The 24,885-nt window shown below is 48.7% G+C and overlaps 1 protein-coding gene across 3 annotated transcripts in view; it reads left to right on the top strand.

Moving 5' to 3' along the window:
- Positions 1-24,885, top strand: part of GSE1 (Gse1 coiled-coil protein) — a 233,702-nt gene that overhangs the window by 126,540 nt on the left and 82,277 nt on the right. Inside the window, exon 1 of one of the 3 annotated variants that reach the window (XM_070952872.1) lies at positions 8,791-8,910. The exons of the other annotated variants lie outside the window; for them this stretch is intronic. Within the exon in view, the coding sequence (XP_070808973.1) occupies positions 8,874-8,910 (37 nt within the window). The 5' untranslated portion in view covers positions 8,791-8,873. Of the gene's footprint in view, positions 1-8,790; positions 8,911-24,885 lie in introns of those variants that run through there. 3 annotated transcript variants of the gene reach the window in all.

The following is a 24,885-nucleotide window of genomic DNA, read 5'->3' as shown; positions in this document are numbered from 1 at the left end:
GGCTAGTCAGGGTTAGCTTACCTAGTTTGGATAATGAAACGTCTGCAAGAAACAGTCAAACTCAGAGAGCATCAAGGACCCCACAGTCCTCCTCCTCCTCCTCCTCCTCCTCCTCCTCCTCCTCCTCCTCCTCCTCCTCCTCCTCCTCCTCCTCCTCCTCCTCCTCCTCCTCCTCCTCCTCTAGCACTGATGAGGTGACCTCATTTGGGTAATGGAAAACCACCCAGCTCAGACCTCTCTCTGCTGGCCTCTCTTCTGCAGTGGCACCATCCTCCACGCCAGAGGGCGCTGGGGGGCCCTGCCAGGAAGAGTGGGAGAGGTACTTAATATTGTAATTATCTTAGTGCTGAAGGTGATAATTGCAGCCCAGGAGGGAGGAGGGGCCTGTGAACTCAGGAGCGCAAGAATTCTTCTTCTTCTTCTTCTTCTTCTTCTTCTTCTTCTTCTTCTTCTTCTTCTTCTTCTTCTTCTTCTTCTTCTTCTTCTTCTTCTTCTCTTCTTCTTCTTCTTCTTCTTCTTCTTCTCCTTCTTCTTCTCCTTCTTCCTCTTCTCTTTTTTGTGTCCAGATCAAACTGTAGAATCCCAACAGGAAGCCAACGTGTTGGCTTTGTCGTTGGCGAAAAATAAGTTAGTCTTCAACCTTCCTCCTGCTGCCCCTTCCCTACTAGTAAAGGGAGGAGGAGAAGGCAGGGCTGCTCGAGTGAACTAATACAACCCGGAGGCTGGAAGGAATCCAGGCTGGCACCAAGCAGGGGCAAAACTAGCCATTCCTGAAAAACAAGTGCAGGAGTTGCCACCTCTTGCCCTCTGCTCTCCTGGAATTGGCATCTTCCCCGAGGACATGGTGCTCAGAGGTGTTTAACCTGGTTAGCAGCACTGCTCAAGCGAGAAAAGAAGGGGGCTGGAGGAAGCCTCGATGCCGCCAGTGAGGCTAGAGGTGCCCTGGAGTTTGGGGTTCCTCCTGCCCTGGCATTCTGGGGTAGCAAAGGGGTGATTTCTGGATCTTGCCACCTTGATATTCCAATATATTCCTATATATATTACACATTTGGTCTCCCAATGAGTTGAATATTGGATGTGGCTCTTAGGAGGCCTCTGTCTGGCCTGTTTTGGTGGCCTTAAGTAGCTTCATGGTCTGTGAACTTGGTGAGTCTGTCTTTAATAAGCAGGACTTTTGCTTTTGATTGTAATGTAGTACTTTGGATGTCTTAGGTGACTTCTGTTTTCTGCTCTTGGACTAGAGGTGGAGCCTTCAGAGCTGACGTAGGTCTGAAGAGGCTCATGAGGGTTAACCCAGATAGTCCTCAATGTACGACCACAATGGAGCCCCAAAATTTCTGTTCCTATGCGAGAGAACCACTCTTGCCAATCTCTCTAGCCACAGCTGTTCAGTGAATCATTAGCCACATGGTTGTTGAGTGAATCTGGCTTCCCCCGTTCACTTTGCTTGTTGGGAATTTTGCAAGTGGGGAGTCATGTGACCTCGGGACACGGCAACAATGGTCATAAGTATGAACCAGCTGCCGAGCGCCTGAATTTCGATGACGGGGATGCTGCAAAGGTCGTAACTATGTAAAACGGTCCCTTTTTCCAGTGCCGTTTTAACTTTGAATGGTCACTAAAGAAACTGTTGTAAGTCGAGACCTACCTGTATATAAACAAAGGTATGAATTAAAGGGGTTTGGCAGGGATAAGCATTTCACACACAGATAGTCCTCGATCTACAATCATTTGTTTAGTGACTGAAGTTACAATCGCCCTGAAAAAGAAGCGACATCTATTGACCAGAATTGCACCACTCTGGAGTCAGGCGATTGCCACTTTCAATTTTCCCAGCTGGTTTCCAACAAGCAGAATCAGTGGGCGATTTGCTTAACAACGGTGTGATTCACTTAACAACAAGGATTCCCTTAACCATCGTGGCAAAAAACGTCATAAATTCAGATGCGACTCGCTTAACTGCTTTGTTTAGCAGAGTAACAGAATTGGAAGGGGCCTTGGAGATCTTCTAGTCCAACCCTCTGCTCAATTTGAAAACTTTATTATACCAGTGGATATGCTGGTCTCAATTATGGCCATAAATGGAGGACTACTTTTAGTTCTTTCTATAAGCAAAAGCTGGGTTTGAGGCGTTCCCGGGAATCACGGAGACCTAGCTCTTAGTGTGCAGGGTTTGGTCTCCTGAATTCTGGCTCGAAGGACTGAATAAATGACCCTTCCCCATCTTTCCTTGACCTTCTGAGCTCGGGCATCTGATGGGCACAAGAACCGTGGCCAAGCTAGGCCACATCTAGCAGAGCCACGCAAGACTCACATTGGGAGCAAGTCCGCTCCACCTTGAAGAAGTGTGTCTCCTCTTGAGCTTGACGTAATTAAAAACGCAGAAGAAGGAGCCAGCCTAAATTGGCAGAGCGCCCCTCCCTCTGTTCCTGTTCAGTGATTGGCCTATAATTGCGGGTTTATTGGCTGTACAGCTATTGTGTAATGACATGTTTGCAAATTAATTTTTATGGCTCATGCCATTAGCATATACAGTAGAGGAGGGGTTCGTATTAATTACTGCCGTTGTTCGGGTAATCCTGCCGAATTAAAAACGTATAAAAAGGATGACAGTTGAAGGCACCAGGGGTTCGGGAAGGTGGGTGGGCAGCCCTGGCGCTTGATTGGCATTGGTTGCTGGAGGAAATGCTCCGGAGGAGGCTGGTGGAGAAGGAGAGTTGGGTGGGCGGATGAAGCCGTGATATCAGGGAAAGCAAAATTTGGCTTCTGTTCCTGTTTGACTGAGATCATCTCGAGGAAACCAGGCTCCGTATTGGGTAAAATTCTGGTGAATTTCCCTCGAGGAGGAAGGAACCGTGCTCTGTCAGCACCCAACGAAAACTTTTTGACCACAATTCTAAACTGTGGTTTATTGCACAAACCACCATTACCCTGGTTGCAGCAATTTGCTAACTTGCAGGCAGAGAAGCCACATTGTGGCTTAGTGTAGCGATTAAACCCAGCTGGGAAGTTAGATGTTTGTCTGGAGTGACTCAGCTGCTTAGCTTTCGCATCGGCTGAGTTTACACCCAAGTTCAGAAAGCAGCGGGCCTTTGGTGAGCATCTTTGGTGAGCCTAGCCAATTGTGGCTTATTCAGCAAGTCATAGTTAAGGGCCAAACATAGATTCGTGCATTGTGTAGACACTGGGTGTCTTCAGCCTCAGAAAGACATTTCGCCTGTCTGTTCCTCATCCTTAAAACCTTCACATTTTAGACACACTGCCCAGTTGTACGGGCTACTCATCAGCACATGGATTTCCAGAGTCTTGGTTCATTCCAGAATTGGGTCTCAGGCCTGGCACGGAGCAAAAAGAGATTCCCATCACAGGGCGGGTGTGTCTCTATGGCTGTACTGAAACACCAGCATCTTTGAGGCTTGGGGTGGAAATGGGGCATGTTAAGGATGCATGTGTGCTTTTGCTCAGCGTGATCTTACGGATTCTCCGACACCCAAAGGGCATCTGGCAGGTTCCTCTGAGCCCAACAGGGATCAGTTGTGGAGACATTGCCTGGAAGGATGTCTGGGACATCACGGTGCTGCTCTCCGTAAAACTCTTCGTGAGCTCTAGTTAAGGAATTGATGTGTTCACCACCATATTTCTTTAAGGTAAAGACTCCCTTGTGCCCAACACAACTTTTCCTTGTAGTTTTCTTGCATCAGTATATTAAAGCAGGGATTCCCAACCTTGGGGCTGAGGCCCACAACCGGACCTTGAGCCGTTCAGAACCGGGCCCTGAAAGTGGTGGGTAAGTGCACACACACATGTGCACATCTCTACTTGTGCAAGCAGTGTATGCCCGCAAGTCATCTGACCCATCCCCTCTTTCCACCCTCTCTGGCTAGTCCAAGGCAGAAAGTTTGGGGAACTCTGTATTAAAGGATTCCAATTGTTTAACTTTAATCTCATCCAAAAACACTTGCCTTGCACAACCCTGTTTAATTTCCAAGACAGGCCACGTTCAGCTAGATCAGTGATGCCACCTGACAGAACCACCACAGGGCAAAACAAAACTCACAGGTTTGGAAACTCCTTCAGATCTGTTTTTTTTTTTTTTTTTTACTGTCAAGGGCATCATCCTTTCTCACCTCTGCGCGAGAAAAAACCTCCTTCCTGGATATCAAATATTGAGGCAAGATACTCTGTGTGTCTCTTTGAACTCTGGGCATTCCTCATATTTGCTTGAAAGTGGAAGTTGCTGCACTTGCGGCTTGATGGTCAAACTTCTGCAAAAGTGGAAGTTCTCACACAGAAGTTAGTGGGGATGCCAAGGAACTCACGAGTAACAGAGACCCAACGTCGTTTCTCAGTCTGTCTGATTTGGTGGTCCTTAAGTCTCTTGGATGTGGGACTGAACATTTTGACTTCTGAATCACCCAAGTCCTCTTCCCTCCCACTCACTGTCGCTTCTGAGCATGCTTAGAGGGTCTGCTAAAACTAAGCAACTTAGTCTGGGTCACCATGGACCGGAGACTGCTTTACTCCCATTTGTACTCTGCAGAGAAAGTTTCCACAAAATATGCATTTGTTAAGTTAACTGCTGAGGTCTTCCCAATTTCCTTTCGTTCCCAAGAGCTGTAAAACTTTTGGGAGACTTCTCACCAGCTCAGAACCTGCAAACCTGGCTTAGCAGAGTTACAATCAGACAGAGAGGTCTTCTTCCTAAACAGCATAACTTCCTCCCCTCCAAATTCTCAAGTTTGATTACAATATATGTATGTGTGTGTGTGTGTGTGTGTGTGTGTGTGTGTGTATTGGATTGAAATTCTTCGACTTCGAGGACTCGTCCAACTGTTGAGAAGGAGGATTCCGTGAAGTTGTTGCTTGCTTCTTCCCATTTCAGAGGCTCCACTGAACGTGGGGTTGGGGTGTGTGGGCCCCCCCCGGAGAGGTGACCCTTCCCTTGGTGGCCTTCATTTAAGCTTCCGTGGCGTTCACCCTCGAGTCTTCTTGAAGCTTTTCTGAAGGGCTGTCATTATCAGCACAGGATGTGGCTTCTCTGTGCAAGGCAGAGATACGGCTCCCCCCTTCTTGAACTCTGGGCTTAAGAGGTGAGAGTTTCCTCACCAAAGGAAACGGGGTGTCTTTTGTCCCCAGAGCAAGCAAGCGCCCATTGTAACCGCACTCCTTTCGTCTTTTCATGCTGCCAGCTGAAGCCTTCTGTGAGACTCCAGGGCTGGCAGCCTGGAGTGCCGGCGCATCTTAAAAATATATATATTTTAAATAACTGCTGCGACGCTTTTAAAAACATTCTGTTCATCTGATTCAGAACGTTTTCTTACCCAGTTCTGTATTTTTTTTTAATTGGAGATTTGCTGATTCAATGAGCCAGCCTTGGATGCCAAATGCATTTTTAATGCATTGCATCGCAGCAGGTTGGGTACTTTGGAGGGGAAAAAAAAAATCTCCCCGTTTTCCATTTCATCTGCTTTGCCTTCAGGTTCAAGAATACCCCTCTCTCTTTACCCCCCACCCCCAGGCCCCCACCAGCCTGATCCAAGAGGCTTTAAATACTGAAGGTTCTTGTTTTGCAAAGAAACCGTTGAGTTTCTTTGTGAGTTATCTGTGGCATCAGAGGTCTGGGTGATGTTTTGCCAATCCTCCTTGCCGTGTTTTGTATTGGGTGGGCTTGCCTTGATGGCCTTCGTGAACCCCAGGGACTTCCGGTGACTCTGCTTAAAACCTTTAGTAAACAATTCCTCTTGGGCAACGGGGCGAGATCATTGGGTAGGTGGAGAGAGAGGGAGAGAGAGAGAGAGAGAGAGAGAGAGAGAGAGAGAGAGATTCAGGTTGGATCAAGGAATAAAATCTGCCTTTTAGCTCTTTGCTTGGCCTGCGAGACTGAAATTGTATGATCTCTAACGAGCAGACATTTCCAAGAGGTGCTTGGAGTCTGAAATGTATGTATTTATTAGATTTTTTATCCTGCTTTTATTACTTTGGAAGTAACTCAAGGCAGCAAATGGTCTTACTACTCCCTCCTCCTCCTCCTCCTCCTCCTCCTCTTATTCCCCACAATAACAACCCTGTGAAGTAGGTTGGGGCCAAAGTCACCCAGCCGACTTTCATGCTTAGAGTGGGATTAGAACTCACCACCTCCTGGTGATTGGGCCAAAGTCACCCTGCTGACTTTCATGCCTACAGTGGGACTAGAACTCACGGTCTCCTGGTTTCTAGGCCAGCACCTTAACCTCTACCCCAAACAAATGAAGTTTGGCCCAGGCTGCTAGTAGCTGGGACCGGTTGGCTGCTTTTGGGGTGACCAAACCAACCAGCAGTCCAGCGAGAGAGGGAGGAAACGAGGGGAAGGGGCTTCGCTCGGGAAAAAGAGAAGCCCCCTCTCCCTTTGCCGTCCTTAACCAAGCAGACCCAGCAACAATTCTGCTGTTTATGCTTATTTAGGGTGTGCCAGGATAAAGGGGGACATTTATTTGTATTAGTGCATTTTTTCCTGGACCGATGGAAAGCAGACCCTTCTTGGAGGGTGGGGAGACCCTGGTGGAGGGCCAGGAAGAAGGCAGGAGGAAGACTTTGCTTATTTATTTGCACTTCCAGAGCCCCCCCCCCCTTCCTTCCCCTGCCCTGAAAGACCAGAAGTGGGTGAGAGAAAAAAACCCCACCAACCCTCAGCCAGAGCCATCTGTTTGTCAATCCTCCCGGCTGCCTCTTCCACCCAGCCCTTTCCCCCCTCCCCTTTTTCCCTCTTTCCAAGTGGCATTTTTAAAATTCCTCCTCCCTCCCTCCCCCCCACCCCATCACTTTGCTCTCCCCCCTCCCCCCCTCCCCTCCTCCCTTGGCGTGAAAACCCAGGAGGAGGCGAAGGCGAAAAGCCAGCCGGGCTGAGCCGCCCCGGCGTAAAAGCGCAGGACGGTGGCGGCGGCGGCGGCGGTTCGTCTTAGCCCGAGCAGATGCTGGATGCTTCCCCGGCTCGGCTCTTTCATTAGCAGAGACAAATTTGCTGTCAGTTCGCCAGATTTCCAATTTACCGATAATGATTCTTGCATGAAAATTGATCGGGGTGGGTGGGAGGCTCCGCGGCTGCTGCTACCGCTCGCCTTCTATTCTCTTCGCTGGCTCTTCCTGCCCGCTGCCTTTCGGAGGGGCTGGAGGGGCGGCCTTCCTCCTGCCTCGCTCTTCCCTCCTCTTCCTCCTCCTCTTTTCCTCTTCCTTCCTTCCTTCCCCTTCTAATCTTCCTCCTTCCTCCTCTTTCCTCCTTCCTCCTTTCATCTTCCTCCTCTTTTCCCCCTCCTCTGTTCCTCTGTTCCTCTTCCTTCCTTCTCCTTTTCTTCCTCTTCTAATCTTCCTCCTTCCTCCTCCTCTTTTCTTCCTCCTCTTCCTCCTTCCTTCTTTCCTCTTCCTCCTCTTTTCCCCCTCCTCTGTTCCTCTTCCTTCCTTCCCCTTTTCTTCCTCTTCTAATCTTCCTCCTTACTCCTCCTTTCTTCCTCCTCTTCCTCCTTTCCTCTTCCTTCCTTCCTTCTCCTCTTCTTCCTCTTCTCTCCTCTTCCACCCCGAGTTGCTGGTGGGACGGAGGCAGGGCCGAGACCATCTAACCCTCCCCCCCACCACCACCACCGAGGCAGACCCTGGCAGGCTCTGCCAGCTGCGCTCTGGGGCCACCTGCGCTCCTTTCCCTGCCCTTTGGGGTGGCTCAACTTAGTTAGCACCTGGCCGTCTCCGGCAAGACCCTCGGGGAAGGGCCGGCAAGGGAAGAGACCCTTCGGCGGTGCCGCGCATCCTTTCCACACCTCTTCCCCCCCCCGCCTCGCCCGCCCTCTGCCGCCGCCCCCACCCTTTCCCCACCCCTCCTCCCTTTTGTAAACCAGTCGCTAAGGAGGACGCTATAACAAAGCCCCGTTCCTACTAGACAACCGCGGCGCGCAACTCCACTTCGCTGCCTTCCTCGCCTTCCCTTCTGGCAAGGACCCCCCCGCCCCCGCCCCCTCCTCTTTTCTCTCTCTCTCCTTTTTAATGCGAGGCTGAGCATGGAGCCCCTTTGAAAACAGACCCATTGACTCCCCCTCCCTCCCTCCCTCCCTCCGCACCCCCCCCTTTACCCTTGGCACCCAAGGAGGCGCTGAATGGAGGAGGGGGCTCGCTAAACATGACGGGGGCTCCGATCTTCTTCCCGTCCCCTTCGCCGGTTTATTTGATCCTATTTTTTTTTATTTTTTTCCTCGCGCGCTCGCTCGCTCGCTCGCTCGCTGTCCAAATGAGTAATCCCTAAAGGAAGATTCTCGGGGATATTTATTTATTTTTTTTAAAAAAAAATTTTTTTTTGTTTTGTTTTAAAAGAAAGCCGAGAAAAAGGAAAGAGGGAGAGAGAGAGAGAAAACACGAGCTGCCCCCTCCTTCCTCTGCTTTCTCTGCCTCGTTCTTTAGTTTCTCTTTTCTCGGTCTTTGGGGTGTGTGCGTGTGTGTCTGTGTGTATCCGTGTGCGCGCGCGCGCGTGCATATTTCTCTCTATTTGCAACTCACCGGACTCCAAAAAGGCAACCAGGAAGGTGGAAGAAGCAAAGGAGGAGAGAGGGAAAAAAAAAGGGGGGGGGGGCAGACTGGAAGACAAGCTGTGCCCGACTAGAGCTGTTTGTAGGAGTGAAGTTGAGTGTTGCGCTAACACAGAATTGTCCGAAGACTCATTTTTTATCTGCTTCCCCCCCCCCATTGGTCCAGCTTTTTTTTTAAATGTTTTTTTTCAACTGACTCCTCCGAGTTATTTATAATTATTTCTTATTCTCCAGACACTTCCCCTCCCTTTTTTTTTTTAAAAGAATTGTTGCATTTGGGTTTTTTGGTTTATTTTTCCTTCTGGATGCCTTGGGTCAGTCATCTAAACCATGTTTGGACTGAAACCACCTCTCTATTACTTACCAGGTAAGGCAGCTCTTGATGTGTTCTTCCTTCCTTCCTTCCTTCCTTCCTTCCTTCCTTCCTTCCTTCCTTCCTTCCTTCCTTCCTTCCTTCCTATTTTCCCGTTTGAGTTTTACAGGGGTTGGGTCTTCTGGAGGCTCAGTTAGTCACCCCAAAGAAACTTTTCTTGAATGGGCTGCTTTGATGCTCTCTTCTACTCGGCTTCGGGGAGGTGCGACCTGGTTTTGATCCGGGGTGGCATGGGGGCAGCCACCCTGGGTGGAAGGGACAGGCTTAGAGTTGTTGGCAAATTGGCAGAGGGCTATTGCTCAGCGGCTCGACTCCGATTGCCTGCTGTTCTGGGTTTAGCTAAGGGTGGTTTGGGGGGGAAGAACGGAGGGGTGCTTGTGTCTGCCAGTTGCTGGGCAGGAAGAAGGACCTGGCAGATAATCCTGTCCTCGTGCAAGAGTGGGGAATAAATTGGAGGAGGTATAGTAGGGTCATCAACTCTGAAGGTGATGGGCTGAGGTCTGTAGGTCCACCCCAGAATGATCCCAAAGCTGATGGGTCTTCAGCACTGATAGGTTACACAATGTCAATGGGTCTACAGAGTTGACAGGTCTACAGCGTTGGCAAGTCTACAGCACTGATAGATCTACTGTGTTGATGGGTTTACAGCATTGATGGGTCTATGGTGTTGGTGGGTCTACATAGTTGATGAGCCTATGGCGTTGATGGGTCTACAGCACTAGTACACCTTTACTTTAGTAGTAGAGTAAAATCCGGCAGAAGCCAAAAGACTCTCAGCCCGGCCCCTTCCCCTCCCCTTGCAGTGCAATTAGCAGCATCTGTGGGGTCCAGATAGCCCTTGGGGGTGCATCCCACCCCCTGCTCCCTTTGTTCACCAATCTTTGGCTTCCTAAGTGGTGCCTCTTGTTTTATTCAGGAGCCTGAGCAGCAGAAGCACTTTAAGTAATCTAAGGTGAATTAAGAAGCGTGGTGTGAAGTTACTTTCCAGTTGGTGCCTAATATTGTTTCATGGATGAGTAAGCTCTGATCACGAAGCAGGAAGAGCCAAAGTGGTCTGGAGGGCGGAGGGTGGTTGCCCCCACTTCCCCCTGCCTGCCCCCTTTCCCTTGTTTGCTTCCATCTCTTCCTTTCCATCCTCATAATCCCCCCGGGTGGGGAGGGGAGGGCTCTCACCGTTGAACCCTTGCTCTTTTGAGCTGGGTCAGGAAAGGTGGGTGCAATACCTACTCAAGAGACCTTCCCTTTCCTCATCCAGGGTGAGCTCCCCCTGCCCCCCCCAGTTGGGTCTCAGCTATCATCATTCTTGCAGATTAGAGGGTCTTTTGAAAAGCAGATGCTTTTGGGGGTGGGGGCAAAAGAGTGGCTTGAGGAAAGTGGAGAATGTTCTGACCTCTCCTTGCTTGAGTTGGCTACACCATTGATTGACTCCACTCGGGTGTAGCAGAAGCGCCTAAAGCAGCCTCCTTGGAGACTGTCTGCCAACTGACTCTTCCCATGGCTTTGCAGGGGGAAGCGAAGGAGCCCTCCCCTCCCTTTCCTCGGCCACCCCCTATCATCTCACACCAGCTGTGGTTTTCTCAGCCCCACCACCGATTGTGCAGGCTTGCTATCAGGAAGCGTCTTCTCTGTGTGGCAGTTGGTTCCAAGAATTTAACTTTTTCTTCTCTCTCTCTCTCTCTCTCGCCTCCGATGAAGCACATTGTGTGCCTGGGGAAGAGGTCATGACAAATGTGCAGAGTAGCCACAAGAGATTGGAAATGTGTGAAGGGTTTGTGGGGTTCTCCAGTTTACCATGTGATCCCTGTTTTCGTGTGCCTGTTTTGGCTTCTTCACTTCCGTCGTACTTCCGATTAAAGCAGGGGTGAGCAATTATGCCCCTTTACGACCTGTGCACTTCAACTCCCAGAACTCCTGTCACTGTGCCAACCTTGGCTCAGGAATTCTGGGAGTTGAAGCCCCCACGTCGTAAAAGGGCCATGGTTGCCGACTCCTGGACTAAAGTCTTGTAAGCTAAGCTGTTTAGCAAAAGGAATCATGCCACAGAGTTTGGAGGTGAACAAATCTAGGTCAGTTTCTACATTGACCTCACTTCCCGGCAAGCTGATAAGCTATCAGTGGCTTTGATGGAGTAGGCCGTAACTCTTTCCACCCACCGATGTACTTGATGGATATCGCGGCCTTTGTTTGTCCTGCAACCTCGGTGAATGATGAAACCTGTGGTAGGAAATCAACTTTAAGGGATTTGCAGTCTAGGGAGTGACGTGTGGTGTGCCACCTTTCAATGGATGATATCAATAGAAAAGAATATTTGTAGCTCGGGGTTGAGCTGTGGGTCCTTGGTGCTCTCTGAGCTTGGTGGTTTTCTGGCAGACATTTTATTACCCACCTAGGTAACAACATCAGTGCTGGAAGGGAGAGGGGTTGGTGGAATGGAGGAGGAGAAGAAGGGGGGAAGAGGAGGAGGACTGCGGGGTCCTTGCTATTCTCTGAACTTGGCTGGGGATTTTTGCAGACGTTTCATTACCCAATTAAGACATCCGTCATCAATGCTGGAAGGGAGTGGGCTTCCTTTACTATCTGTTTATGTACAAGTGGCTGGCCCTGTCAATTGTGGTGGGAGTGGTATTTTCTCGGTGGTTCCTTGTGATTAGGCTGCTGTTTCCTGTTCGATAGATTGTCTGAGTTGGTAGTTCCTCAATTTGGGCATTGCTTACGGCTTGGTTGTTGATCTGGTATTGCCCCTGGTGTTAATGTATTCCTGGGGAATTCTGGGGAGTTGAAGTCCACAGGTCTTAAAAGTTGCCAAGGTTGAGAAAGACTCGGCTAGAGGTGTGTGCGTGGAAGGCATTGTTGAATTGCATTACAGTGGTGTCACAATAACAGGTTGTTGTTCACCTTGGAGACACGCTAAATAAAGGGCAGTATATTTTATGATACTTTATGTTTACAACATGGATTTCTTGGCCAATGTAAATTTTGACTTTAGTAACAGGTAAACATAAATGCAGTGGTCTTCGAAGTATTAAACCAGTGTTTCTCAATCTTGGTAGCTTGAAGATGGGTGGACTTCAACTCCCAGAATCCCCCAGCCAGCAGCGCTGGCTGGGGGATTCTGGGAGTTGAAGTCCACCCATCTTCAAGCTTCCAAGGTTGAGAAACACTGTATTAAACTGTCATAAAGCTATTTTTGCACACTTCAATTCAGGTGGATATACAGATATTCCCTGACTTACGGCCGTAATTGGGAGCAGAATTTCCATTGCTATGGAAAGGGGCGGTTAAGTGAATTGCACCTAATTTTACAACTTTTTTTCCCACGGTTGTTAAGCAAATCATTGCAGTTGTTGAATGAATCATGCGGTCATTAAGCGAATCTGGCTTTCCCCATTGACTTCGCTTGTCGGGACCCAGCTGGGAAGGTTGCAAATAGCATATCGAATGATTTCAGGGCACTGCGACCGTCATAACTACCTGGTGGTTTCCAAGGGCTCAAATTCCGATCATGTGACCATGGGGATGCTGTGGCGGTCATAAGTGTGAGGACAAGTCATAAGCAACTTTTCGTCAGCCCCATGGTGACTCTGAATGATCTCCGAACAAACAGTTGCGAGTCACTATAAAAGTGGGGATTTGATTTTTCCAGTGGAATACTTTATACCTTCTTTTAATTTTGCTTTATATAACTTGGTGAAGTATATGTATATGCAAATAGCTCTGTTTTGCAATTGCAATGTATTTTTCTTTTTCTCTCTCGTCGTTTTCTTTTTCCTTTTTTTTTTTTTCAAAGGATACTTAAATAATTTCAAGGGACTGATGGGAAGCAAAAGGGAGTTTTCTCCATGTGCAAAACTGGTCCTGGAACCAACAGTCAAGATGTAATCTGGCTGTACGTGCCGCAGTTTGAAGGACATTGGAGGCTCTTGGTGGGATTAGATTAAAGGCCTCCTGTTCCTGATGTTTATTGGGCTATGATGCTGAAAATAGTATTACGCTTATTATCTCTGAAGATGCTTAAAACTGGACGGCATTAAAGAGGGCCCATGAGACTGGATTTTAGCGTCCGTCCCCCCATGCCTTCAGTGGGGATAAAATTATTGGCTGTTTGGAGGGTTGAGAAGAGAAACGAGGGTCCTACGATGTGTCACGGCACAAAGACCCTTAAAACGCCCCCTGTGTCCCTTGTAAGTGGGATGCCACTTAGAACATAGAGGATAAAACACAGAAGAGACCTTAGAGGTCTTCTGGTCCAGGGAGATCCTATCCCATTCCAGGCTTTCTTTGGGCTTGATAAGATGGATAACATGTGATGAGCCTTGGTGGCGCAGCAGACTAAAGCGCTGTTAAGTAGCACTTAGCTGCCTGCAATTACTGCAAGTTCAAATCTCACCAGACTCAAGGTTGACTCAGCCTTCCATCCTTCCAAGGTAGGTAAAATGAGGAGCCGGTTTGTGGGGGCAATAAGCTGACTTCGTATTAAAAAATAACACCGCTTAGGGGTGGCCGAAAGCCCTACTAAGCAGGTATATACAAAAGTATGAAGGCTATTGCTTAACGCATTGTAAGCCGCCCTGAGTCTCCGGAGAAGGGCGGCATATAAATCGAATCAATCAATCAATCAATCAATCAATCAATCAATCAATCATAACAAGAACAATAATAGAATGGAATAAGAGAGTTGGAAGGGACCCCAGAGATCCTCCAGTCTAACCCCGCTTACCCAAGCAGAAAATCCTATTCCAGTCTCTTCCTTAAAATGTCCCGCAAACCCTGGCCTGTCAGAAGTTGCCCGTTCTCTTTCAAGCCCCTGAAAGGACCCCTCCCTTGGGTCTTCTGCTCCTGACCTATTTGTAGTGGGGGGCAAAGCCCCACCTGATTCTTCTTGAAAATCAGCACGTTGATGGTGGCTGTGTAACTAATTTACAGCACGTCCCTCCCATAACCGTTTTTTAAAAATCTAGATATCCCGTGGTTCTGCTTTTGATGGATAACCCCAACTTCTATCAAGTGACAGGCCCCAAATTTTAGCCCTTCCGAGCCCCTTGGGATCCGTCCTGTGCTTGATTGATGCTGCTGTCCTCTCTGGTCTCGTGACAATATCCGAATCCTCCCCGTGTTTGAAGTGATAGGAAACAAGCAAGTGGGGTTTGTTTTCTGTGGGGTTTTGAGTGCGCTCGGGTTTTGTTTTTGTTTCTCTCCCCCAAAATGGGTGTGCCAGGTTTGGAAAGCGAGGATGGAGACACCTTGGTCACTTCAGTGGAGGAGATATTATGTCAGCAATTAGAGAATTATTTTGAAGCGGGCTGCGGAGGAAATCTGATGCTAATATATTCTGTCCCCCTTACAAGTTTTTTTGTGTTGTAAGGGGGGGGAAAAAACCCCAACCCGGGTGTTTGTTATACATAGCGCTCGTTTGCTTCTCTCTCTTGTCTTGACAAACCCTTTCTTCTCTTTGAAGATGACAGAGCCCGATTTGCATCTTTGGGTCCTCTCGGCACCTGAAGCCGAAATCAGGAAAGCTGTCCCTGGTTTTGTCCTGTAAAAACCAGGTGGTGCAGGCCCCGGAGAGCCATCTGGGCAGATGTGAAGAGAATTGGCTCCCCCCCTTCCCCTTTTTTCCTTTTTGGCTGCTCTCCCAGTTGCTCCCACCCCCACCCCACCGAGGTTTTTTTTTTTTTACTGACAGGCTCCAGTCCAACAGGATTTGTTCTGTGCAACTTGTCTGTCCTTCTGTAATGGTTGAACGTTGACTTCGGCTTTCCTGTTCGAACCAGCCTGCCTTTGAGCTGGACAGAGGTCAAGCCATGAGTGGGGACAGAGGAAGGGCACTCTGGCAATAAATTTCTCAGAGGCTGCTCTGAAGTAGTCGAACTACTCCTCCCAATTCAGATGTTGTTGTTGCTGTACTTCTTCTCCTTCTTCTTCTTCTTCTTCTTCTTCTTCTTCTTCTTCTTCTTCTTCTTCTTCTTCTTCTTCTTCTTCTTCTTCTTCTTCTTCTTCTTCTTCTTCTTCTTCTCCTCTTTCTCTTCTTTTTCCAACCCCTCCCCCTCCTCCTTCCTCTTCCTCTCCTTTTTCCTCCTCTCCCTCCTCTCCTTCTCCTTCTCCTCCTCCTTCTCCTTCTCCTCTTTCTCCTTCTCTTTTCCTCCTCCTCCTCCTCCTTCTCCTCCTCCTCCTCTCCTTCTCCTTCTCCTCTCCTCCTTTCTTTTTTCCTCCTCCTTCTGCCACCTCTTCCTTTTTCTCTTCCTCTTTTTTTTTTCTATCTCTCCCTTCCCTCCTCCTCCTGGCATCCATCAGGTAGTCTCTTCTGCGGAGTACCAGAGGGGAGGCGGGTGGAAGCAGAAGGAAAAGTGTCAGGCGGTGAGATCCAAAGCAATTAAAGAAAATTATGCACCTTTCCAGGCGATCAGAAGATGTGAGAAATGCTAATCACACGAGGAGGGTCATCACAAATAGAAATTTCAACCTTCACCAGGTTGGCTAGAGCAGAGGGAGGGCAGTAAGAGATGCCTCCCTCTGCAGAAAGTTCCAACGGGCATTGTAATTTTCTCCACCTTTTCAAAGGTTTCGCTAGCAACGCCAGGCGCGTCTCACACGGCCTCCTCCCTTCCCTTAATTATCCCCGCAGGTCAAGGGGGTGAGGACTCCTGATCACACTACAAATGGGTGGTGAGACCAGTCAGGGCAGCTCTTTACATTTTGCCTTCTGGGCAGTTTCTGAACCTAAAAGACAGAGCTGACACTGGAAATATCTAGCTGGAGCTCCTTGTTCTTACTACCTGGGCTGAAGGAAGACTCTGGTGGGTCATGGCTGGCATGGACAGGACAGAGAAATGGAGTTCATCCGGAGGATTCCAAGCCCACCATCCAAATTAAAAAGCCCTACTTGATCACGGATGGATTCCTCCCACTGTAGGCAGCAGGACAGCAACAGAGAACCTCTTAACAGAAATTTAGGTTGTAGGACTTGGAGAGATCTTTCATCGCCTGAGATCCTGAGGGCAATATTTCCTTGGAGTAGGCTGGCTTGGCCAGGTCTTCTCCCACAAGCTGAACTCTTTACAGATGTTTGGATCTTTTTCAATCAGTCTATTGCTGAGCACCCCAAGAGTGGAAGTCCTCGCATCTGGAGGATATCCAGATCGGGATACCTCCTGGTGTTCCTGTAATTAGAACTCAATTCACAGGCAAGGGAAGCCCCCACCGTGTCCCTCTTCCTTGACCTGTTTGCCTCTCTGGTTTGCTCTTAAGACCTTTCCTTAAAGCCGAACCTCCTGACATTTTGGTTTTGGTTATGAGCCACCAGGGAGGTGTGTTGCCAACAGCTAAAAAAAAAAAAAAGAAGAAAGACTGAAAATAAACTATTTGGTGATGGTTATTCTGTCATTGGAAAACCGAGAAGGTTTAGGTGGTTGACATTCTCATATATGGGGAGATCTTCGGTCCTCAGACTTGGCAATTCAAGATTTGACTGAAGCCTTAAGACCAGAGTTGGCTCAATGGATGTTCTTGTCAGGACTAGCTGTTGTGTTTTCTTCGTATAATTCTTGGAAAAAATCAATCTCATTGAATCAATTATCACTATGGTTTTATCCCACCTTTCTTTGAAACCATATCTAGAGGACCTTGTTGAAGTGAGAAGATACATTGAGTGTTGTGTTCCTTTCCCATGCTCTCCTCTCACACACTGCTGTCTTGATGTACAATCTGTCGTGGCCCACCTCACCCCATATCTGATAATTTTTTTTCTGGAAAATAACTGATCATTCTGAAGTCAAGCGCTCTAGCAAGTAGAACCTTGCTTCAGACTAGGTTAACCCTCCACCATCAACCTGTTTCACGGTCCTTTAATGACACTGCTTTGTTTTCCAGCTGGATTGGTTGGGAGGGGACACGTTAGAAGTCGACGCCTCTCTCTGCATTATGGGATTTGGGGGCTTTTGACAGTAGGGAGGGTAGTAGGAAATGAGAGGCGAGATTTCTCCTTTAACTGTGCCCTTAGTCAGATCAAAGATTTCACCAAAGCCCTTGCTTCTCTCTCCTTCCCTTCCCCCCCCCCCCCGCCTGTTTCTTTTCTCGTAGCCAATTCCCCCCTTCGCAGGAGGAGAAAAGTGACAAGGAAATGCATCTCTTGAGCGGTGGGCAGCCCCCAAACTGTTTCTCCAGCGCTGGGGAGGCTGTTCTCAAATTACCTTCCCAACCACTCCAGGTCATTCAACGCAGCCAGTCATTAATAAAAGGAAATTGCAATCAGATTCTATTCCGCGCAAGAGGGGTGAGGAAGCGGACATTAAGAACGCCATCAGCAAGCTGACTGGGGCTGCTTTTAAAGAGATCCAAATTTGTTTTAAAGGCTTGAGCGAGAGCTGGGGAAGGTGGAGAAAGAGGACGAGGGGGGAGGAAATCCTTTATCTGGGGAGATCAAAGGCACGGCTTGTGCAGGTTTTCTCTCTGGAGGAAGAATAGAAGGTTGCCAGCAAGCTGGAGAGCGATGATCATTTGATTTGGCAGCAAAGCCGGCGTTTCTGGCCCTCTGGATTTGCTCCAGGTCAGGCTGGGTCGCCAGCCTGTGATCTTGTCTAGGCCACGACCTTTGAACTGTCCATTGTGGTCACCTCTCTTCTCCTTCTCTCCTGTAACCCCTCCCGCTGCAGAAGACGGTGAGGTTGGGTAGAAAGTAAAGATGGGGCTTCTTTCTCTGCTCAAGCAAATGTGAGCAATAAGTGCAGATGTAACACGTGTGTGGCACGCACTCAACCACCTCTGCAACCAAGGCTGTAGGGCAGAGGTGGCCCCCTGCCCGGTTGCCACAGAGAGGAGGTCCTAAGTTCAAGATGGCTTCTCCTTCTGAGGTCTACCCGTTGTGGTGACTTGGCTCGGCTCATGAATTCCATCTGAACAGCCCGACCCAACCTTCTAAGACCCGGAGAGGATTCTGGAAGGGTCTACGAGATCACAAAATCAGAGATGATCTCCTGATCCTGCCAGGAAGGACCCACCCAATGTGTTTTCTGGGAAATAGAAGCTGGTGGATCGGGTGAAGGCATCTCTGTGGCCCACCTCCCTTGCCAGGGCCATTGATCTTTCCAGAAATGCAGGTAGTTCTTCCTCTTTCCAGGACCCCCTTCAAGGAGGACCCCCTCATCCCTTCGCCTTCCTTTGCCCCCATTTAGCTCCCCACCCTCTCTATTTATTTGTTTGCTGGCTTGTTTGTTTTTGCAGGTGTTCTGTATCTCCCACTTCAGTTCACTCAGGATTAGCTCCATATTAACCCCACACTGAACAGGCATCTTTTCCTTCCCGGCAGGTCCTAAATTCCGTTGGCATGGCAACGGTGTCAACCACTTTTGAGGGTCTCTCTCTCTCTCTCTCTCTCTCTCCCCCCTTTTCTTCCCCTGTGATAATTTGACAAGAGGAGGGGGGAGAGGAAGAAAAGGGAAAAACATAAAAGGAAGATGGGAAAGGAGAGGGGAAGGGAAGGGAAAAGGCAGTGGACTAATTACCACAAGAGGCAGATGGATGGATAGGGAAGTCAGTCTCTCTCTTCTGTCTCTCTCTTCTCTCTCTCTCTCTCTCTCTCTCTCTCTCATTCTCTCCCTCTCCCTCCCCCCTCCCATTCCTCTGGAGCTGGAAGGGGACAGAAGGATGGCTGTGATCTGCTGGCAATCAGGCAGAAGGAATCAAATCAATAGCCTTGCAAAGGGTAGAGAGCCTTTCTTGGCATGCCTTTGCAGAAGAAGAAGGCATGCCAGTCTCCATAGGCTTCTTGGGCATCTGCCATCGTCCAGGCCTTCTGCATCTCAAAGCAGTTCTGCCATCTTCCCTCCTAGATGGGTCAGGGCTGCATTTCCCAGCATCCCTCATCAGGTGTAGAATGGGGCAGTAGGTTTTTAACGCTATGGAAAACCCGACTTTTGCCAGGAGATTCGGGGGAAGCCGAAGGTGGTGCCTTCCCAGGTTTTACATGGACATCTAAAAAAGCCATGGCCAACCTCTACTTGGCAGAGCAATTGTGAGCTCCACGGGCAGCTTGGTTACTTGGTGGATCAATATATTTCTATGTGGTGGTTAAAAGTCAAGGGTGACTTGACACATAAAGTCACTTGGCAGCCACATAGGTAGTCCTTATACAGGATCTGTCCCCAGCTTGGCCCTTCAGGTCTTCAATAATGCTACTCTGTCAAGGTCATCTGTCTTGCTGCTGGTTTCTCCTTCTCCTCCATCATGGACATATCAAGAGAGCTGAGTCTTTGCATTGATGGACTGGGCGATTATATGCCATCAAGTCAGTGTTAACTCTTAGCGACCACAAAGATGAACCTTCTGCAGGAGGATCTGTCCCCAACTTTGTCCTTTAGGTCTTCCAGCGGTCTTCCATCATCATTATATCAAATCCATCTATCTCGCTGCTGATTGCCGTCTTCTCTTTCCCTTCCACCTGTCTCAGCATGATGGGCTCATCAGGGGAAGGGGGTTCTTTGCATAATGTGTCCAGAATATAACAACGGAGCTTGATACCTATATGAAAAACGCTCAGCCTTCCAGATCAGAGAAGGATAGGTTGAAGTAAAAGGAGGAAGGTTAATTTAGATTCCTGCCCCAATGCTGGCGGTCCTCCCTCCTTTAAGGCTGGCAAGTTTTGATTAAAAGGACTAAAAGTTGAACTTCCTTCAAGCAAGCTGGATAAAAGCGAAAGGAATAAACGTGGAGCAATACAAATGAGGTGTACAATTGCAAGGGAATACATCTGCTGGGAAATAGGGCAGCAGGCGCCATTGTTGTACCGCATATTAACAATCCTGGCGAGGGAGTGTGTTTCCCTTTGTGTCCCCCCCAGACAGGATAGAAATTGGGGAGACTCGCCCCACATTTGACAAATAGAAAGGGAAGCACCGTCTGGCTTCTGAGGGCAGTTGGAAGGGGTCAAGAGGCAAGGAGGGGGTCTCACTTGTTCTGCCAAAGCTGGCGGCCCAGCTGGCGGCTTCAGATCCTGAAGCCTTTTTTTTTTTGTCAAGTGCAGGAAAATCAGGAAGTCCAGGCAGTTTAAAACGGATATAGAGGTTTATTGCAAGCTTAAGTTCTCTACAAGAATCTGAACTACTAACAGTCAACGCAAATTGGCAGTAGATAAGAGTCAATGGAATTCAAGGTGGGATGGATTGTGATCTCTTGTGGGTGCGAAAGGATTTAAGACTGATGATGTGCTTGACCCCTCCCTCGGGCTCCACTTGGTCATCTCCTACATCTGCATTATTACAAATAATAGATCAGTGCTACTAATAATATTTGTATTGAAGCCATATTAGGCCGGAAGCTTCGGGGTTGACATGGTGTCCTCTGAGCATGATTGTTTTCTTGAGGATGTTTCATTACCCAAATTAGTTAATGACATCAGTGCTAGCCCTAATCAGTGCTTCTAAAACTGGCTTCCCCATTGGTTTTTTTTTGGGGGGGGTCAGAAGTTCTCAAAAGGGGGATCTCGTGACCCCAACCGTCATAAATACGAATCCGTTGCCAAGCCTTCTGAATTTTGATCATGCGACCCCATAGGGATGCTACAACGGTCATAAGTGTGAAAAATGCTCATGTTACTTTTTTCAGTGCCATTGGAAATGGTCACTGAACAGTTGTAAGTCAAGGGGTATCTATATTGGGACTAGTAGGCAAGCAAATATCGTAAACAGAGATGATTAATCGCAGACAGAAAAGTTTGCCTTCAGAAGATCTGGGTGCTCCATCCCTGGAGGTTTTTAAGAAGAGATTGGACAGCCATTCATCTGAAACAGTATAGGGTTTCCTGCCTAAGCAGGGGGTTGGACTAGAAGACCTCCAAGGTCCCTTCCAGCTCTACTCTGATTCATTAAAAGTAGGAGAGATGACCTTAGAAGCTGCTCGCTCTTCTCAACTTTGGAAGCTTGAAGATGGGTGGACTTCAACTCCCAGAATCCCCCAGCCAGCGCTGCTGGCTGGGGGATTCTGGGAGTTGAAGTCCACCCATCTTCAAGCTACCAAGATTGAGAAACACTGCTTTAGACTAACTCACAAGGCAGCTGTGGGTGTGCGCAGACACACAAGCGACAGAGAAGAGAAGTGTGTCATTCCAAGAGCCGGAGGAGGCAAACACTTCTGATTCTTCAGAGTGACAGAAAGCCACCAGGGATGAGAAGAGACAGAACAGTGTTGTATTATTTGAAACCCAGAGTTGTAGGGTGAACGTAGCCGAAGCTCCTTTTTTGTGTGTGTGCAGGAAGCCGGAAAAACAGACCCTGGCTTTCTCCGATACCCTTCCCCTTTGCACGTACTACTTCGGGGCACTCCAAATAAACCCCAGTCACAGCTTCTCCAAGAGGGGAGATCATCTCGCGGGCTCCCCTGCGTGGGCGTAGAAGCAAGGCGCTCTTCCCTCAAAGGCCAGAGAGGTCCATGGTGTCGTTCAACAAGGTCCTTGACCCTGGAGCACGACTGGAACATCTGTGTGCAGACTCGAAGCCCAGGAGAGTTACCAAAGGCCCACCACAAATAGCTCCAGGCGCACTAATTTTGGCTGCGGCTGGAGATGACAACAAATTTTACAGTTTCTGCTCAGCCAGGGCGTGGCGCCCGAGTTGCCAAGCCTGCTCTTTTGCTGGATCAACATTCCCCTTCCTTTAATGAATTATTTAATTGGAAAGAAATGAAAGGCACAGCCAACATTTTTCTTCTTCTTCTTCTTCTTCTTCTTCTTCTTCTTCTTCTTCTTCTTCTTCTTCTTCTTCTTCTTCTTCTTCTTCTTCTTCTTCTTCTTCTTCTTCTTCTTCTCCTTCTCCTTCTCCTTCTCCTTCTCCTTCTCCTTCTCCTTCTCCTTCTTCTTCTTCCCCTCTCTCCTTTTCAAAACCTGGAGGAAAAGGGCCATGGGTTGTTTTTTTTTTTCCTCCATTCCTGGCTTTCAGGAGACTTTGTCCCCCTACCCTTCTCCTCCTCGCCCTGCGGCACACAGACATCAAGGAGACTTCGGCAATTTAGCCGAGCCCAGAGGAGGCACGGCTGAGGGTTCAAAATGTGACTTTCCTGGCTCCCTCCTTCCCTCCCGCCCGCCGTTTTTTTCCTTTTAATAATAATAATCCTTTAAAGTTGTTTGACATCTGTAACAAACAGCTGGCGTCTTGTTCTGGAAGAATGTCCTTTTATTTCAGAGCAGGTTGAACTGCCATTAATAGTATAATTAGGTGATTATCAGCATACAGCAGAAAACTGCTTAATTGCAGAGAGAGGGAGGGGGGAGGGAGGGAGAGAGAGAGAGAGAGAGAGAGAAGTTCATTTCTCTCTCTCTTTTTTTAATGGTTGAGTTTGTTTTAGTCTGCAGGAATTCCATGCGTTTCCTCCCCACCTTTTTGTTATTTGAGGCATCAATTACTAGCTTTGCACCTGGCAGCTGCTAGAGCGTTGCCGAATTCTGCCTCTGAGCATCCTCTTAGCGAGTGATGGGTCGCCCTGGGGAGGATGGAAGGGGGGAGATCAGTGATTAGAAGGAGGAGGAGGAGGAAGGTGCTTGTGCAAAAAGTTCAAGGATGGATTTGAGTTCAGGGATGCAGCAACAGGTAGGACGATATTGATCTCCGAAGCTGCTAAGGCTGTGGGTCTTACCCACACAGAAGAAGGTGGCAGCGTGGAAGCTTCCGGTGCTAATATGGCTTCCAAAGCTGACAGTGGGCCCACATTCGTCTGGGGTCCTTGGTCCTCTCTGAGCTTGGTTCCAGGACGACTAAGGAGGACCTTAGAAGAACCCAGCTCAGAAAGCACCAAGGACCCCACAATTCCACCCTGAGCTGCAAATATTCTCTTCTGTTGATACCCACGTCCTGGTTTGTTATGGGTGCCTGGCAATGGTGGGTTTCAAAAATTTTTAGTACCGGTTCTGTGGGTATGGCTTGCTGGGCGGGTCAGGGGAAGGATACTGTAAAATCTCCATTCCCACCCCAATCCAGGGGGAAGTTACTGCAAAATCTTCATTTCCTCCCTTATCAGCTGGGACTTGGGAGGCAGAGAATAAATGGGGGCGGGGCTAGTCAGAAGTTTTATTACCAGTTCTACGAACTACTCAAAATTTCCGCTACCGGTTCTCCAGAACTGGTCAGAACCTGCTGAAACCCACCTCTGGTGCCTGGCCTTCTTCTTTTAAAACAACAGCTTAAAAGGTGACTAGGTGGCTCGGTGGCTAAGATGCTGAGCTTGTCGGTCAAAAAGGTCGGCAGTTCAGCGGTTCAAATCCCTAGTACAGGTTGGACTAGATGACCTCGAAGATCCCTTCCAACTCTGTTACTGTTACATCTGGTAACCATGGGCTGCACTCACATGAGAAGCCCTGGGTTGCCTTGCTCCACGAGCCATTTTAGATGGTTGGTGTTGCCCAGGCGTTTGACATCCACATCTGGCTTGGGAATGACACCCTCTGGGTTGACTTTCCAAGGGATGGGCTGTGCTTGCATCTCAGTGGCACATTGTGCCACATCTGTGCAGCACATTTGGGGAGCACATGGCACAGAGGACATCTGGGCCTGAGAGCCAAGTTTCCTTTACATAGAGGGTGAAACCAGAGAAACACAGACCAATATTTTCCAAGGTAGCCTGACTCACCGTCAAGTGTTTAGGGCACCTTGGAGCTATTTGCCTAAAATCCCTTCCTAGCTTTCTCCGTACCCCGACACCTAGCCCCACGCCTGCCATGCTAGACCCTGTGCGTTCAGAGGTGGCACGCCTCTCTGCATGCCAGTTGCCAAAAGGAGCAAACAGCCACACTAAAGCTCTCATGGTGGATTTCCTGGAGGCGTGGTGGTTTTTCTGCAGAGAAGCAGGTGGCCACATGTTTGTGGGCTAGTCCCTCTCCTTCTACCTCTTACCCCAATCTGAAACGTTTTGCACACCCACAGCTGCCTCTGGAAGAAGCCTTCGGTTGCACAATGCCCTGGGGCTACAGACACAATCCCCACAAACCCCCTACCCCACCCACACCCCAGTCACCCACAGCTCCAAGATTGCTTGCTTGCTTCTAAGAAACCACTTCACTGTAACTTGGCAGGGGGGTGGGGTGGGAAGATAAAGTCCTAAGATTAAAAGCCAGTCAATCAGATCCTATTGGCAAGAAGCAAGGAGCCAGTCTCTTCTTCTCCTCCCCGTCCTCTCCCCCCTGCGACACACACACACACATACGCACACGCATTCAGCACAAAAAAAAAAAGTCGGCACAGCTGAGCCGCTAACATGCAGGCGGCGTGAAGAGATGAAAGCCTTTGAGCAGAACGTGTCTGTCTCGCTTGAAGAGGAAATATAAAAAGAGGCCTCCAGCCACCTCGGAGCTGATTGTTCGGAGACCTGTTCCTTTAGCGACTCAAAGAAGAGAGAGACACGAAGGTTTCCACTGGGTCATCGGCTCCTTTGCCTGGAGAGGAAGCTAGGGCTTCCGCGCTGCTCCTCCAGGGTGGCAGCGCACTGCTCCCCCTTTTTTTTTCCTCCTGGGAATAATAGAATAGCAGTGTCGAGAGGGACCTCAGAGGTCTTCTAGTCCAACCCCCTGCTTGGTTGTAACATCGGCTTGGTCATGTGACTGACCGGCTTTTATGACCATCACAGCCTATTTTCAACAGTAGGCAACAGCCAGTTGACCCAGGCAGACAGTTAGGCTGGTATGTGTGTATGTGTAATGTTTATTCGACACTTAGAAAATGGGACGTGCCCTAGAATAGCTACTCAGAATAGAATAGAATTCTTTATTGGCCAAGTGTGATTGGACACACAAGGAATTTGTCTTGGGCGCATAAGGTCTCAGTGTACACAAAGGCCTGGATTTCACCACCCAGATTGGGTATGTGGGCGTAAATAAGCTTCTCATCCAATTTCATCCAATAGAACTACCCAGAGCATCTCAGGACCAAATATTTTCTGTCCAGTGCTGGTCAGCTTAGTGGTGTTAACCAGCAGCTGGATGGAGACAGGAATGTC

Source organism: Pituophis catenifer, unplaced genomic scaffold (assembly GCF_029215685.1).
Source record: "Pituophis catenifer annectens isolate HBS135680 unplaced genomic scaffold, rPitCat1.0.hap2 SCAF_13, whole genome shotgun sequence".
NCBI lineage: Eukaryota > Metazoa > Chordata > Lepidosauria > Squamata > Colubridae > Pituophis > Pituophis catenifer.
Note: the sequence above shows the minus strand (reverse complement) of the source record. Positions and strands in the feature narration are given on the sequence as shown.